Below are 15509 nucleotides of genomic sequence, written 5' to 3'. Positions count from 1 at the left end.
CAAGCACTGCTGGGTCCCTCTCCCTGCCTCTGGGGTCCCTCTCCCTGGGCAGGAAGGGTGACATGGGTGACATGGGTGCTCCCTGCCCAGGGACAGCAAAGGGAGAGGCAGCAGCAGAGCCAGCCGAGGCCCTGCAAGTCCCGTGGGGGCACTGTCCAGGTCCAGCTCCCTCCTCACCATCTGTCCCTGTGGAAACCCTGCAGACTACACCTGCAAGACCGTGAGCCCCATCCCTGTGTCCCCTCTGCTCTGAAACCCACCGGGCCCCCTGGCCTGGGGTGGTAGAACCAGGCTGGGCACCTCCAAAGGCACCTCCTGCTCTTCCCTCCAGAGAGAAGTGGATATTTTGGGCACTGATGGCATCATCTACAAGGGCAGACTGAGCTCCCCACCTGCCAGCAGGGCCCCCGCTGTGGGCAAGGACCCCCCAGGTTAGAGGAGCTGCCCTGGGCACCACGATAGCTCCAGACAAGCTGTGCAGCCACCTGAGCTGGCACGTCCCACCGGGGCTGAGCCCCCAGCAGCCCCCCATCCCCCCTGTGCTAACCATGTCTGTGCTTTCACCCAAAGCAACAAAGACCCCCCAGCCCACAGAGAAGTTACACCGTGTCCCCAAGTACAGCAGCCACTACCGCTCCCTGTACTCCTGTGAGTCTGCCTCGGGTGTCCCCCATCCCACTGGGTCACCGGGTGGGCTCAGCCTGCTGCTTGGCACTCCTGGGGGGCTCCTGGAGGTGCTGCTGGGGGTGTCACACCCTGCTCAAGGCCGTTTGTCCTTCTGCATTGCAGGTGCTGCCATCCGAAGGCCATCGTCTTGGGGGGCTGGCAGCAGGCTGCCACGGGGGGCAGCAGGACAGCAGGCACCGGGGCTGGCTGGGGGGTTGTGAGGTGGCTTTGGGGTCAGGAGGGGACAGAGGCACCAGGGTTGTGCTGCCTGGTCTGGGGGGATGGTGGTGGTGGATGGGTCATTGTACATTAACACTGCAGACCACAAAGCTGTTTCTTCTCTGTTGCCTCTCCTGCAAAGTGGGCCCTGGGCTGTGTCTTTTTTTTTCCAATCCTGAGGCTCCTGGTGGCCCTGAAGAGCCACACACAGGTTCCTCTACCCACCACCCAGATCTCCACACATCTTCACCTGTTTGATGGTGCTTCCTGAGGCCAGACCCCTTCTCTGTGTCACAGCTCCATACCACACAGCCCACACCTCAGGGACCATCCCCACATCCAGCAGAATTCCACCTTGTCCTCCATGTGCTCAGGACACGAGGCCAACAGCCCCACCTGGTCCAAACACCACCAGTTTGGATCAGTCCAGTGGGGTGGGACTGAGCCAGGCAGCTCCAGCACCTCCTGCAAGGCAGCTCCACAGGGTCAGAACCAGCTCCAGCCCGAGGCTGTACAGGAGGCAGCCTGAGTGAAACCATTGCTCCTGTAATGTTTATTTTAACAACATCATTAAGAGATGAAAAATATTGACTGGTGAGTGCAGGGATGCCAGGACACCGCCTCCTGGGGACGGTGACCCCCACGGGACCTGTCACCAGGTGAGGAGGGGATGGGGCCAGGTGACAGCCAGACACCCAGGACCAGCAGGTGTCACAGACGGTGTCCCCACAGCCCTGCCATCAGCCCATCCCTGCTCGGGGTGGGGTCTCACACCCACAGATGATGTTGGGAGGCAGCAGCTGGAGACAGATTGGCTTCTGCTGGGGCTGAGCCCTGGCATGAGCCTGGTCAGAGGCTGCTGGCAGTCACCACACGGCAGGGACAGGGCCCTTGAAGCAGCAGACACACAGCACAGAGGTGGCCAGCCCCAGCTGAGAGGCACGGGATGCACAGTGAGGATCCTGGAACACCCCAGGCAGGGGACAGCCTCCCCGTGTCCCGTCACTGCTGCACAGGAAGCAAGGACACCGGGTTCAAAGCAGAGCGTGTATTGCAAGCGGCTGCGGCGCGTCCGGAGAGACTTCCAGCCGCCGGGAGAAAAGAACAGAGGGGTTAAAAACAATCCCAGTCTCTAGGGTTACACTGTGTCATGCAAACTGCCCCGGGGCAAACCCCATCCCAGGTGGGGAGGGGAGGGTGAGCCAGCCCTGCTGCCCATCCCCAGGTGGGCGAGGGGCCCGGGAGCCATCCCCCAGCCCTGCTCACCAGCGAGCACGGCGCATGCGGGGTGGAGGCTGCAGCCCAGCAGGAACAGCCCCGGCTCCCTCCCTCACCAAAAACAAGCTGCGTGGGGTGTCTGCCCCCCACCCGGTCGAGTGGGGCTGTGGGAGAGGGGGAAACGCTCGGGTACATCCCACTCTGCCTGTCGGGGCGGCCCAGGGGACAGGGAGGAAGGGACCTCCTCCCTAAATGTCACTCGCATGCAAACTCCGGCGTCCCAAGAGAGGAGGGGGTGCTGGCTCCCCGAGAGCCCGGCAGCCCCGGGGTCCCAGGCAGAGGCCAGCGTCGGTCCCGCGTCCCTCGCAGGCTCCACTGTCCCTGGGGAGCTCCGTTCAGCTGGAGGACAAGTAAAAACTACTTCAAACCAAACCCATGCAAGGCAGCTATTTGCTCATGTGTGTCTCAGCCAGACGCCCTGGCAGCAGAGTTCCTCTCCTCTCCTCTCCGGGGGCGGGGGATGTATATATATATATTTATATATATTTATACGCAGGGGTCCCCGCCGCGTTGGCTGTGGGCCGCGGCCTCATCTCTCTGCCTCCATGGTGACGTTGGCCTTCTGTTCTGCCGTGGCCTGCTGGGAGACGGCGCCTGGCCAGCCCGAGGGCTGTGCTGGAGGGGCCGGAGTCCACACGCTCTGCTGCTGGCCGGGGGGAGAGGCCGCGGGCCAGGAGGGGTTGAAGGCCCCGTGCGGGGGCAGCGGCGGGGCCGGGGGCGGCGGGGAAGTCGCCATGGAGGCCACGGGGCTGCTGCTGTTGAAGCTCTCGGAGGCCTTGAGGCGGGAGAACATGGTGAGGGCGTCAGGGAAGTTGGGTGGCGTGGCCGGCGTGTTGGCGGGAGTGCACATCTGTGGGAGGGAGACACGGGGTCAGGAGGGACCGGGGGGCTCCACGGTGTGTCCATACATGGATACACACACGGACATATGGATACACACAGACACAAACAGGCACACACATGAACACACAAGCATGGACATGCACACAGACATGTATGGACACGTGTGGACACAGACACGGACACACATGGACATATGGACACACAGAGGCACACAGACACATGCACATGGACACACGCATGCACACACACAACATATCGGCACACATGCACACGGACACGCACACAGACACGCACACGGGCAGATACATGCACACACACATGGACACACGCACACAGACATACACACACATGGACACACACAGCTGCCATGAGGCACACTCCCACCAGGCTCCAGGTTTTTTCTGTCCGTGTGTCTGCAGCAGGCACACGAGGGCTGTCGCGTGTGGCCGGGCAGCGTGCCCGTATCTGCACACATCCTTAACACAGCCCCGTGCCCCAGGCCCCCCCTGCCTCTCTCTGCCCCCCTGGGGCTGTGCATGGGACAAGCTGTGGGACCCCAGCCATTCCCAAGGAAAACCTCCCTTGGCAGGCAGCTCAGGCAGCTCCCAGCATGACCCCCCTGGAGCTGTGAAGCAGCAAGCTGGGCACCAGCAACAGCCTCAAGCGCCCACCAGCTGGTGCTGTGCCCTGGGTGAATGCTGGAGAGGTAGAAAAGCACTTACCATCTGATGGTGGTGGCTGTAGGGGATGTTTGTTTCTTGGAAAAAAGCACTGAGAGCAGTCTGGGGAAAAAATATAAAAATAAAAAGAAAGGAAAGGAAAATGACGTTACAAGCTGCATGCAAACTGGGCACTCACTTCATCCCTGTGTGCAAGGACAGAACTCTGCAAGACCCCAAGATGATCAGAAACATTCCGGGGGGACTGGATTGTGCCTGTAGCCTCCCTGCCTGCGTGGAGAGCAGTGCACACAGCTGCCTGCCTGTCCCAAGCAGGGACCCACGCCTGCCTGCACCAAGGATCCCACGGATTTGGGATCACTGTGCTCACTCCTGAGAAGCAGCCACTGGAGCTGACCCCAGCAGGCATTTCACAACTCACAGCAGTGCTCCACAACCTCTGCGTGCAGGGAGAGGAGAGAAAACAAATCCAAACCCGGCAGGGGAAGCCCAGCAGGAACCAGTTTGATGCACGTCCTTAACAGGACAAGATCAACACCACCACATTCAGGCTGGGAGCTACAGCAGGTAACCCACCCCACACACCAGAGCACTTCTGATCCTGGCACAGGCAGGGCAGGGTTATGACTGACATGGTTTTGGTTGGCTTCCAGCTCAGACCAGTAACAATCTGGTAAATATGTCACATGCCACAGGCATGTGAGAGGACAAGGAGGGGCTGCAGGGAAGGAAGGGGGGGGCACAGGCTGGCCAGGAGCACAACCAGCCCGGGACTGGAAGGAGCAGAGGGTGCACACACAATTGATGAAGGTGAATGCTGAGCTAGGCCTAGATAACAATGTCTTAATTCAGACTTGATTAAAATGTTAGAGAATTGGTTTGGATTCAGCTCTGGTTAGAGGAAAGCCCCGGGATCAACTCAGCCCCCAGCACAGGGGTAGCCAGGTCTGCAGCTCTGCAAGCCAGGAGTGAGGCACAGGGTCATGGCACCACTGAGACTTTGCTCCCTTCCTTGGGGTTACCCAATCTGGTTTAAAAAAAACCAAACAAAACAAACCAAAACAACAGCAACAACAAAAAAAAACCACAAAAAAAAAACCCTAACAAAAAAAAAAAAAAACAAACCCAGAAAACCCTGTAAAAAGCAGAGGCAGGCTGTACCCTACCCTATGTGCCTGCAGCACCCACAACCCCACCACCACACACGCCCCTCATCCCGGTGCCCACGGCCACGCACTCCCGTGTCACACCCAGGAATGGGATGCACAGCCCAGCTCAGCTCACTGCTCTTCTGCCTCAAAACCCCCCGAGCTGGCAGGCCCTGGAAAGGCAGCACTGATAGCCCTGGGGAGCTGGTGCCGGATGCTTGCCAGGGGGGTTTATGGTTTCCTGGCAAAAAGGGGTAAACTATCAGCAAGAGCAGGTGGCAGCCGGGAGCACTATCTGCACAAAACCTCCCAGGCATGGGTGGGGGGAGCAAATGTTGCTGTGCAGCCTGGCAATACCCAGGCTGGCAACAGCCAGGCCTTTCCCAACAATCTGCATTTCTCTGGCTGTGTTCAATAACCCAGCACCTGCAGCCTGTGCCCAGCCAGCCTGCCAGGACCCCTGGGATCTCCCTGAGGGGCAGGCAGCAGGATGAGGGGCTGCTGGCCTGGAGATTCCCTCTGAACAGGCTGACACATGTCAAGCAAACAGCTGATGGATACATGGGCAGTTCTGAGGCAGCAACACCCCCACCACTGTTGTCCTGGGTACAGTCTGATGTCCACAGGAACGAACACACACACACACACACTGGCTCAGGCAGACTGTGATAAGAAAGGGGGGAACAGCAAAGGGGAGGCAGAGAGGTGAGGTGTGGGCACAGGCTGTACACTGATTAAATCTGCCCCATGCTCCTAGCAGCCCCGTAGCTGCCACAGGCAGACAGGGGGTGAGAAGGTCCCCGCTGTCCTCCTGAGCTGCCACCAAGCCCTGCTAGGGCTGGGACAGGAGCTGTGACCTGGCTGGAGGAAGCACTGCACTGCTGCAGGCCCCTCTGGCTAAGATACTGCATCTCCTCCCCTCCATCTGCCCCTTCCCAAAGGTGGCAGAAACAGCCCCTCTGCCCACAGTGCCCACAGCTTCTGTCCCTCCAGCTGCAGGGGACAGCTGCCACCTCCCAGAGGTGCCCCAACCCAGAGGCCAGTGCTCCCTCATCCTGGGTGGCATCCAGGGACACACATGTACCGAAAGCTGCTGATGCCACCTGGTTTCCAGCCAGCAGCACTGGAGGGCAACCAGTGCCACAGCAAAGCCAGCTAAGGCTCCTCTGAGTGATCAGGAGCCTGAGCAGCAGCAGCACCCTGGACCAAAGGCCCTGCTGTCTTTGCCACCCTGGTGTGAGTGGGAACAGAGCAGAGCACCATGTCCAGCATCTCAGCCCCTGGGTCACACAGAGCTCAAACCAGGGTGCCAAGAAGCCCCTGTGATGGCCAAAGCAGAGGGAAGGTGGCTGCAGGGAGAAGAGGTGAATGTGAGAACGCAGAAACTCAGCTGGAGGAGCAGGACACCCAGCTCTGATGGGACCCTGGGTGCTGCTGGAGTCCCTGCCTCTCACTGCCCAAGCAGCTCCTGAACCAGGTCCCAGCTATGGGTGCTGCCAGCCCTGGTGCCAGAGCAACCCAGGGGGTGCACCCTGCCCTTGAGCCACAAAAAGGACTCAATAAAACACAAATAAATCAGCAGAGGAAAAGTCAGCCATGAACACAGCCCAACATCTGTTCCTCCTCTGGTTCCCCACACACAACCTCACCACACTGAACACAGACACGACACTGACCACCAGGAAAAAGAAAGGAATAGGTGGTATTTTTAAGGCTGATATCTTCTTATCCTTCCCAAGCAGCCCTAGAGGCAACCAGCATGTAACAAAGCCAATTAATACTCTTCTACTGGGGAAGGAGACTGATCCACTGCACAACATGAGGCTCTGCAAACTCTCCCTGGCAGCCTGCTGAGTCCCAGCCATGGTGCAGGTACCTGCTGCCTTCCCTGGCTTCTCCTGAACAGTCAGCACCTGCAGCCCCCGAGGCTGAGTGCCAGCCCTCACACAGAGTCACTCCAAGTCTCTTCTTAGGCCTGCAAACCTCCTGCTCCCACCAGCCAGGGCACTGCTCCAGCTGCAGGGAGCACAGCACAGCTCACGGTGCTGCCAGGGCTGCAAACCACACCGGGTGTGCCCTGAAACACCCGTGGAGTCCTGGCGAGTGGGAGAGGTGATCCACAGGCTAACCACGAGCTCTTGTCAAGCCCCTTGGTAGGGTACAGCCTCTGATCAGCTCCTGCTGCACCCAGGGCAGATGTACCCCCAGCAGCTCCCTGACCTCCTGCCCTGCTCGATCTCCTGGATTGGGTTCCTTCCTTCGGACAAACTCCAGGTCTGCCAGAGCCAGCAGGAAACCGTGCCCAGCAAACCCCTTCTGCAGCCTCCACTGTGTTCTCTCCCACCAGCCACACCAGCCCAAGACAGAGGTCCCAGACCATCAGCTTACCCCCAGCCCTGAAGCACTGTGTTTCACAGCAGCCCCCCTCTCCTCCTGCCCGTGACCCAACCCCCAGGGTTCTGCTCCCCCCTTGGCTGTGACAAACGCAGGAAAGGTCCCGGGTGGGTGGGGTGGAGGCCAGGACAGAGCTGGGACACACAGCTCCTGCTCTCCTGTCACCTGGCACTGTGCAGACCTGCTCTCCCCACGGGGGTCTCCCGAGGCAGGAGCAATGTTCCCAAGGTCCCCCCGACCCACACCACCTCCCAGAGCAGCACTGGGAACCCCAGAAGCCTTCGAGAGGAGGCAGTGCCAGTTACCACCGAGCTTGCCTGAACTCCCCCACTGGACACCGGCTGCAGACACTGCACCAGAATGACAAATCCTCTCCCCATGGCAGGCTCGGGGAGGTGAGAGCACGCTGGAGTCAGGAGACACCTCCCCAGCATGACTCCCCGAGGAAGCCGTGCCCAGCGGCCATTTTGCAAAGGGAATTATCTGACCGCTGCACCGAGTGAGTGGAAGATGGGAACTGCTCATCCCGCTTTGTTTACAGCCCCGCTTCCTCCCAGTCATGTGAGGGAGAGCCCAGCCGGCAGGACACGGCTGTCTGTGCTTGTGCAACCGCCAAACGGTGGCAAAAGTTCTGCAAAAACACCTCGTCAAAAGACACTTAAAACTTTTTTTTCTTTTTTTTTTTTCCCGGTCATCCTCTCCCAGCTCTTTGGCGACACGCGTGGAGGTGGTGGGAGCGGCTCCCGCCCGTCCCAGAGGGACACTCAAACCCTATTAGTAAACAAAACCCTGAGCACGTTACACATCCAGCTCATCCCGCTCATCCCAGGCTGCTCCCGGCCAAGGTCCGGAGCGGGAGGAGAACGCCGGCTGCGCTTCCCGCACAGCCCCGCAACACCCACGCACGGCTCGGTTTCCAGCCACTCCTGGCCTCCGATTTAGCATCCAGAAATCCCGTGGCGACAGCAAACTGTCCCCGTGCCCGGTCCGTCCATCCCCGTTAGAGGACAAGCCCCGGAGCCGGGCCGGGAGGGCTGCCCGAGGAGCTCACACCCAGCCGGGCTGCGGGGAGAGGTGGCCCAGCCACCGGGATGGATCCGAACCGAACCTCCTGCTCTCCAGCCTGACTCAGACCTCCTCCTCCCGCATCCCAGAACAGACACTTCAATTAGGAAGGTGCCATTAGCGTCAATCCCATCAGCTCCAGCCCAGGGAGCTGCTGGGGCTGCGGGAAAAAAAGGGAAGAGGAGGGGGGAGGAAAAAAAATCCTCTTTCGAAGAAGCTCTGCTCGCTGCAGCTGCCGCGCTCCCCCCGGGCTGCCCGTGCCCGAGGAGCACAGCACCCAGAAAGGCTGCGGGGGAGCCCCCGTCCGCACCCCATCCCCACGCGTGACATTAAGCCCCCTCGATGTGGCGGAGTATCCTGCCCGCCAGCAAGAGCACAAGGAACGCTTTGACCTACAAAGTCTCCTCTCCCACGGCTGCCCGAGGACTCAACTCGCCGAGGCAGGGCTGGGGGAAGGCTGGGGTGGGGTTTTCCAGCCCACGGCCACGCGAGAAGGCCGGGAGAGGGTTCGGCGGTGGGCCCGGCGGGCCCTGGCTCTGCCCGCACCGCGGCTCCCCCGCATCGGGCCCAGACGAGCGCACCGAGACCCGGCCCCGCCGCACGCTGCCCCAACCTCCCCCGCCCCCAGCGCTCGGCGGAGCCGGGGCCCGGTAACCGGTACCGGGGGCGGCGGCCTCACCTCGAACTGCCAGTGTGCCGCCTGCAGCAGCTGCTTGGCCTGGTCCGCGGCGCAGCCGGCCGCCAGCACGAACTGGTTGATCATCACCTGGTGCTTAAGCTCGTCCATGGCCCCGGCCGCCGGCCCCCGCCGCCCCGCCGCGCCCAGCCCGCCCCTCACGGCGCCGCCACCATGGCGGAGCCGGCGCGGCTCACGCCAATGTTTACTGGGCACTGACTCACGGCGCCCGGCGAGCCCCGCCGACGGCCGCCAGGGGAGGGCCGGGACGCGGGGACCCGCCGGGAGATGTAGTTCCCTCCCGCACCGCCGCCGCCGCGCCTCCGCCCCGCACGGACTACGACTCCCGGCAGCCCCCGCTTTGTTTGCGGGGAGCGGGCGCCGCGTGAGTGACACGGCAGCCCCGCCAACCGCCGCCCGCAGCCCCGTCCGTACCTGACCGTATATGGTCAACAACGCCGCGGCCACCAATCGGCGGGAGGCGGGGGCGGGACGGGCCCGGGGCGGGGCGGTCACGTGTGCGGGAGGGAGCGCGGGGGGGGGCGCGGGCGGTGTTTACAGGCGGCCGCGTGCGGTTTCCTGTTGACGTGCGGGGAGCGGCGCGCGGGGCGGGGGCGGGCGGTGCCCTGGGGGCGGGGCTGAACCGGGAGGGGGTGCGGGAGTGAACGGGGAGGGGGTGCGGGAGTGAACGGGGAGGGGGTGCGGGAGAGAACCGGGATGGGGGTGCGGGAGAGAACCAGGATGGGGTGCGGGAGTGAACCGGGAGGGGGTGCGGGAGAGAACCGGGAGGGGGTGCGGGAGAGAACCAGGATGGGGTGCGGGAGTGACCCGGAATGGGGTGCGGGAGTGAACCGGGAGGGGGTGCGGGTTTAACCGGGATGGGGTGCGGGAGAGAACCGGGAGGGGGTGCGGGAGTGAACCGGGAGAGGGTGCGGGAGTGAACCGGGAGGGGGGTGCGGGGCCCGGGCCTGTCGGAGGCTCCCAACCGATGGAGGGACGGGGGGGGTCGGAGCAGCCGCTCCCGGTCCCGGGGCTCCCTGGCAGGGCTGAGGGGGGGAACGATCCCCGCATGGCGGGCGAGGGGGAACGTTCTGGATGGTGCGGGAGGGGGATGTGTGAACGGCTCCTCTGAGCAGCAGCCGGGCCCAGCAGGGTTGCTGAGTACCGGGAGCCGGTAAGCAGGGACAGGAGGGAATAAAGTGAGGGGAAAGGCAGGGGAGTGCTTGGTGTGCGGGAATCGGGGAGACCCCGGGAATCAGGGAGACCCCGGTAATTGGGGAGACCCCGGGAACTGGGGAGGCTCCGGGAATTGGGGAGACCCCGGGAATCGGGAGGCTCCAGGTTTCCTCCAGCTTTTCCTGAGCGGTTTTGGGGCCCGTCCTGAGGTTTGTGTCAGGGCTTGTCCTGGCTGGGGAGGGACCCGAGGGGTTTGCTGGGGCTGGTAAGCACCTCACACAGCTCCTTCCCAGCTGGTAAAGTGCTCCAGGCCTTGGATGATGCCAGGCTCAAGGGGGTTCCTCCTCCTGCCCCCCCTTTTTGTGTGTCCCTGCCCAAATCAGTGAGACGGTGGCTGTAGGATGGGTCAAGGGGTGGCTGCTCCTTTCACCAGAAGTGACCCCAGGAGGGAAGAGTGAGAAGCCTGTAGCCAGCCAGGTGTAAATAAAGCTCAGAAAACAAACTTCCTGAACTCTTATTTCAGTCAGAGAGAGACCCAAACTTTTCTTGAATCCTTGCAGCCTGATTTTCAAAGGGGGAAGGGCTGGATCTGGCCCAGCAGCACTTTTGGGAAGGATCCTGAGCCCTTTGGAGCAGTGTTCAGGCAGGCAAAGTGCATGGGCTTGGCACTCCTGGTGAGGAACAGCTCTGCCTGCAGGCTCCAGGGCTCCCCAGCCTTGATCCACAAGTGCAGGGCAAACAGAGCGGGTGACAACACCCAGGAGGGGACAACAGGCAGAGCTAGGGGGTAATAAACCCCTGAGCAGCTGGACTTTGGCTGAGCTGCTCTGCTGAGCGGGAGGTTTGCAGGCAAACACCTCGTGTTTACAGGGCCCTGCTCCTCTGGCGGCCTCGCCAAGGAGGCTCCTGCAGGGTCTGGAGCTGGAGAAACGTGTGTGAGGTGTGTGCTGCCCCACAGCTCCCCTTCCTCACCTGGGCTGTGCGGGAAGGGGTGATGCAGTGGGTACCAGCTGGGACAGGGACACAGTGACATGTCTTGGGGTGACAGCATGCGGATGGGCTGGAGCCTGAGAGCTGCTGGAGGCAGATGAAGGTTCCTTCCTCTCTCCTGCTCCTCCTCTCCAGGTTGTGATGGAGAATGTGGCTCTGGGTTCAGCTTTTCCTGGATGGATTTTCCCCTGCAGGAAAAAGGTTGAGCTGGAGCTTCCTCACCACCCCTGGGGTTCTGCAGGGTCCCAGGGGCAGGACCCAGGCCCATTTTCACCCTGGTTCTCCCCCAGCTTGCCCACCCTTGCTCTACAAAATGGCACTTGGGGTTTTGGGCTCCCTTGGGCCTCGTGGGAGTGTTTTGATCCCTTTGGGAGCGTCAGGGAGGGCCTCCTGCTTCCCTCAGCCTGGAGCAGGACCCAGAGCTGGCACCCATCCCTCTGGGGAGAAACAGGGGGCTCAGGAGCCCAGGGGCAACGGGTGAGGGTGCAGCCCCCACACCTGTGGTGGCACCACTGGGGTTTTTACAGCTGTCACTGCTTCTGGCAGCCACCACGGTGCAGGGGCTGCTGCTCCTTGGGCCCATGGGACGTGGCTGTGGTGCTGAGGGGTCCCCACCCGTGGGGTCCCTGTCCTCATGTCACTCGTGCTGCTGGTGAGATATCCCCCAGGCTGGGTCTGGGTTGGGTGGGGGTGAAGGAGCCGGGTCTGGTGGAGGAGGTGCCCTGCAGCTCCATCACTCCAGCCCCTGGGCTTGGGATCGGAAGGGCTGAGCCCGTCCCTGGCACGGCTGGGCTGCTATTGTCACCGAGTGTCCCTTAAGTCTCGTGGGGGAGATGCTCCCAGAGAAGCATGGGATGCTTCTCGAATGACAATAACCTCCCTGGGGACCCCACCACTTCCTGCTGGTGGAGGTTCTGCACGAACCAAAGCCTCCAGCTGCTTCCCCAGGCGGTACCGGTACCGGCAGTGCAAGAGGCACCATTGGTCCCAGCGCCAGCAGGATCCTGGGGGACACAGCAGGCAGCACCCAGGCATGACCATTGCCAAGGCTCTCCTGGTTTGCTGGTAGTCCGTGGCTGTTGCCCTGACTCTTTCCTGTCTCTCCAGTTCTGTTGCACCACGGGATGCAGCGGATCAAGGTCTGGTCCTGCTCCATCCTCACTCCAGCACCCATTTCCCCACTGCCCAGAATCCCCAGCTCTGCCTGGGATGGCCACAGCAGCTGCACCAGTTACTGCTAACCAGCTGGGAGCACAGTCCCCTGAGCTTTGTTTGTTTGTTCCCCTGGGGTGTGTTTCAGTTTGATTTTATGGCCAGCAAATTCCACCCTCCTCCCGTTCATCGTCACAAAACATCCTGTGCCAGCAGGCTTGGCTCTGGCCCGGGTTCTGTCTCCCTGCACCCTGTCCCACAGTGCTGGGATGTTGGTGGGGGCTCTTTGGTGCCCCTCTCCCTCCACAACATCCTCCTTGGTGCTGTGCCATGTGTGCAAGGCAGCCTCCAGCCCTTCCCCACTCTCCTTGGGCACCTCCGTTCTCTTTCCTGCCTGGATTACGTGCAAGAGGATGAACCCAGGAGAGATTTCCCCATATGTGTGACACAGAGTCAGCCCCGGGTGCTTCCCCTCCTGCTGGCAGCCAGCCACCTCTGGTAACCAACCTGGAAAACACATCCCTGGGCCAAACTTTCCAGGAGGTTCCCAGCTACCCCAGCAGGGCTGCAGGGGCTGCGGGCTCCCTGGATGGACCAGCTGTGTCTGGAGGGATGCAGGAGCAGTGCCACGTCCATGGTCCTCACCAGGCAGTGGGAAGGAGCTCGGTGGGGGTGATCATGGTGCTGCTGCATGAAGCTCACCTGCAAAACAACCAGCAGCAGGTTAATCATTCTCCAGGCTGAGCAAAACAGCCCCGCTGGGCACCCTCAGCATCATTCACAGGATGACAGAAGGGTTTAGGTTGGGAGGGACCTTAAAGCTCATCCAGTCCCAACCCCAGCATGCCCAGGGACATGTCCCACAGCCCAGGGTGCTCCAAGCCCCATCCAGCCTGACCTTGAACATTTCCAGGGATGGGGCAGCCACAGCTTCTCTGAGCAACCTGGGCCAGGGGCTCAGCACCTCACAACAATTTCTTCCTCAGATCTCATCTCACTCTGCCCTCTTCCAGTTTCAAAGCATTTCCCCTCATCCCATCCCTCCCAAAGTCCCTCCCCAGCTTTCCTGGAGCCCCTTCAGGCACTGGAAGGTGCTCCAAGGTCTCCCTGGATCCTTCTCTTCTCCAGGATGAACACCCCCAACTCTCTCCCCCTGGCTCCAGAGCTGCTCCAGCCCTCCCAGCAGCTCCAGGGCCTCCTCTGCACTGGCTCAAACATCTCCGTGTCCTCCTACTGCTGGGGACCCCACAGCTGCACCCAGCAGGAGGGGACCCCAGAGCCCCTCGTCCCGGGACCCCTCCTATCCCACTCTCCCCCCAGGCTGTGCCTGCTCAGGTGTATCCCGGCCAGGGGCAGGGTGTGCCCGGGCATCCCTGGGTGCTCCTCACCCGTACCCCCGGTGTACCCCCGGTGTCCCCCCAGTTCCCTCCGGTGTCCCCCGGTTCCCCCCGTGTCCCCCTCCCCTCGGTCCCCTCCCGCCCCGCTCCCGCTGCCCCTCCCTGCAGCGCCCCCTAGCGGCAGAGCACCGCACCCTGCGGCTCCCCCCCCCTTCCCGCAGTTGGTAGGCGCCGCCGCGGTGCCTGTCGGGAGTTGTAGTCCGGTTGCGGTCGGACTCGCTTTCCCGGCGTCCCCCGCGCCGCCGCCGCCGCCGCCGTGGGTGCGGGAGCGGGTGCGGGGCCCTCACCGCCGCTGCCGCCGCTCTGCCCGTCCGGTCCCGGCCCGGCCCGGCCCCCTCCGCCCTGCCCGCGGCCGCCATGGGCTCCCTGCTCAGCCGGCGCATCGCGGGCGTGGAGGACATCGACATCCAGGCCAACTCGGCCTACCGCTACCCGCCCAAGTCCGGTGAGGCCGCGGGGACGGGGACAGCGACAGCGACAGCGACAGCCACAGCCCTTGGGTGGCCCAGGCTGGGCGGGGGTCGGTCCGGGGGTCGGCCGGATCCCGAGGGGTGCCCGCAGGAAGGGGCTGCGGGAGTACCCGGGGCCGGAGCCGTGCGGTGGCCGTGGCTGCGCGGTGGCTGTGCGGGTCTCCCCGGGCTGTGGGGCGGGCTGGGTGTCTGCCTGAAGTATAAGGGCTCAGGGGGTGCCGTGGGTCTGTCCTGTCCGTGTCCGTGGCTCTGTCACTGCCCTCTGTGCTGGGGGTGCCAAAGGCTCCGTCGCTGCTCTCTGGAAGGGGCTGCGGAGCCCTTTGCCTCCTGCCCTGAAGGGAGGGCAGAGTGCGGGGATGAGGCAGGAATATGGGATCTGGAGGAACAGAGGATGGAAAAAATCCCCCGTGCCAACCTGCTCCAGGTCCCCAGGGTGGCAGGGGGCCTCCCCCGGAGCTGCTGAGCTGCCCGTGCCTGCATCCGTGTTGGGTTTGTCGGATGTGCTGAACCCTCGGGTCTGTCAGCAGCACCACGCAGGTGAAGGCAGGAGCAGCCTCTGAGGTGACTCCCCTGGGCTCACACCGGCTTCTCAGCTTGCCCGGGTTTGACTTGTTTGAAGAGTTTTGCTAATTCTTCTCTCAAAGCAAGGCAGCAGAGAAGTCCAGGAGTTCTTTTTCTGCTACAGTACCCATTTACTTCCAGGGCTCTCCAGGTTTCTGTAGTGCTGGAGCTGTTCCAGGCAGGTGAAAGCAGCAGGTTGGGTCCCCTCATACTGGGGTACAGGTGCAGCACAACCTTTCTGTTCAAGACTAAGGTTCTGTGTGTGTCTGGGGACTTGCCTGGCTCTGACACCCTCAGGGCTCTGTGATGGAGGGAGTCAGGTCACCCCCTTTTATTTCCAGGGGATGCAGGAGCTCTCACAGAGCCCTCCTGTCACTGCATCTCGGTGTAGGTTGGCTCTCAGCAGGAATGTTGTGGAGGAGGTGGAAAGGGGAAGACAGCCTAGAAAAATTCTTCAGTTGTGTTTGCTCTCTCAGAAAATGTAACCTGCTTTTTCAGGGAGGCAGGAGCTGCTGTCTTGGGCTGCTAGGAAAGACAAGTGTCCCAGCAGGACTCTGTGTGTCCCAGGGGCCTTTTCCAGTGGGTGGGAGTGGGTGGGAGGTGGGAGCTGCCCTGCAGCTGTGCTACCCGGGCTCTGCTGCCAGTTGTACAGCTGAGACACTGCACCTCATCCCTCCTGACACTCAGGGCAGGATTTTAGGTATGGGCTGGATTAATTGTACCATTAAAGTGCTTCATTCAAATCCCCCTCCTGGTGGTTCTCTGCTCTTGTCATTCCTGGGGTCTGGGCTCTT

General features: G+C 62.1%; 2 protein-coding genes across 6 annotated transcripts in view; one reads left to right on the top strand and one right to left on the bottom strand.

The window, feature by feature from the left end:
- Positions 1 to 1913: 1913 nt before the first annotated feature.
- Positions 1914 to 9275, bottom strand: UBALD1 (UBA like domain containing 1). 3 transcript variants are annotated; one of them, XM_030459492.1, is made up of 3 exons: positions 8973 to 9275; positions 3729 to 3788; positions 1914 to 3013 (listed from the first exon to the last, which is right to left on the bottom strand). In XM_030459492.1, the coding sequence occupies exons 1-3, from the start codon at positions 9078 to 9080 to the stop codon at positions 2693 to 2695; spliced, it is 489 nt and encodes a 162-aa protein (XP_030315352.1). In that variant the 5' UTR covers positions 9081 to 9275; the 3' UTR covers positions 1914 to 2692. The 3 variants fall into 3 exon arrangements, with proteins under 3 accessions (XP_030315352.1, XP_030315351.1, XP_030315350.1); XM_030459491.1 differs by lacking the exon at positions 8973 to 9275 and adding an exon at positions 7546 to 7631; XM_030459490.1 differs by lacking the exon at positions 8973 to 9275 and adding an exon at positions 3865 to 4450.
- Positions 9276 to 13937: 4662 nt separating this feature from the next.
- The window catches only part of MGRN1 (mahogunin ring finger 1), a 31649-nt gene continuing 30077 nt past the window's right edge, over positions 13938 to 15509 (top strand). The window contains exon 1 of one of the 3 annotated variants that reach the window (XM_030459489.1): positions 13938 to 14129. In XM_030459489.1, the coding sequence (XP_030315349.1) occupies positions 14042 to 14129 (88 nt within the window). In that variant the 5' untranslated portion in view covers positions 13938 to 14041. The remainder of the gene's footprint in view (positions 14130 to 15509) is intronic. The other 2 variants (XM_030459488.1, XM_030459487.1) reach the window with 2 other exon arrangements.

The sequence above is a fragment of the Calypte anna genome, chromosome 14, assembly GCF_003957555.1.
Source record: "Calypte anna isolate BGI_N300 chromosome 14, bCalAnn1_v1.p, whole genome shotgun sequence".
NCBI classification, from domain to species: Eukaryota; Metazoa; Chordata; class Aves; order Apodiformes; family Trochilidae; genus Calypte; species Calypte anna.
Note: the sequence above shows the minus strand (reverse complement) of the source record. Positions and strands in the feature narration are given on the sequence as shown.

What these genes read in the sequence shown, in the direction of transcription:
- UBALD1 (XM_030459490.1), bottom strand. Translation starts at nt 4,095, where the DNA reads ATGCCTGCTGGGGTCAGCTCCAGTGGCTGCTTCTCAGGAGTGAGCACA. An exon ending in TCCTTGCACACAGGGATGAA is followed by an intron (nt 3,789 to 3,864) that starts GTGAGTGCCCAG and finishes TTTTTTCCCCAG; the next exon opens with ACTGCTCTCAGTGCTTTTTT. An exon ending in ACAGCCACCACCATCAGATG is followed by an intron (nt 3,014 to 3,728) that starts GTAAGTGCTTTT and finishes TCCCTCCCACAG; the next exon opens with ATGTGCACTCCCGCCAACAC.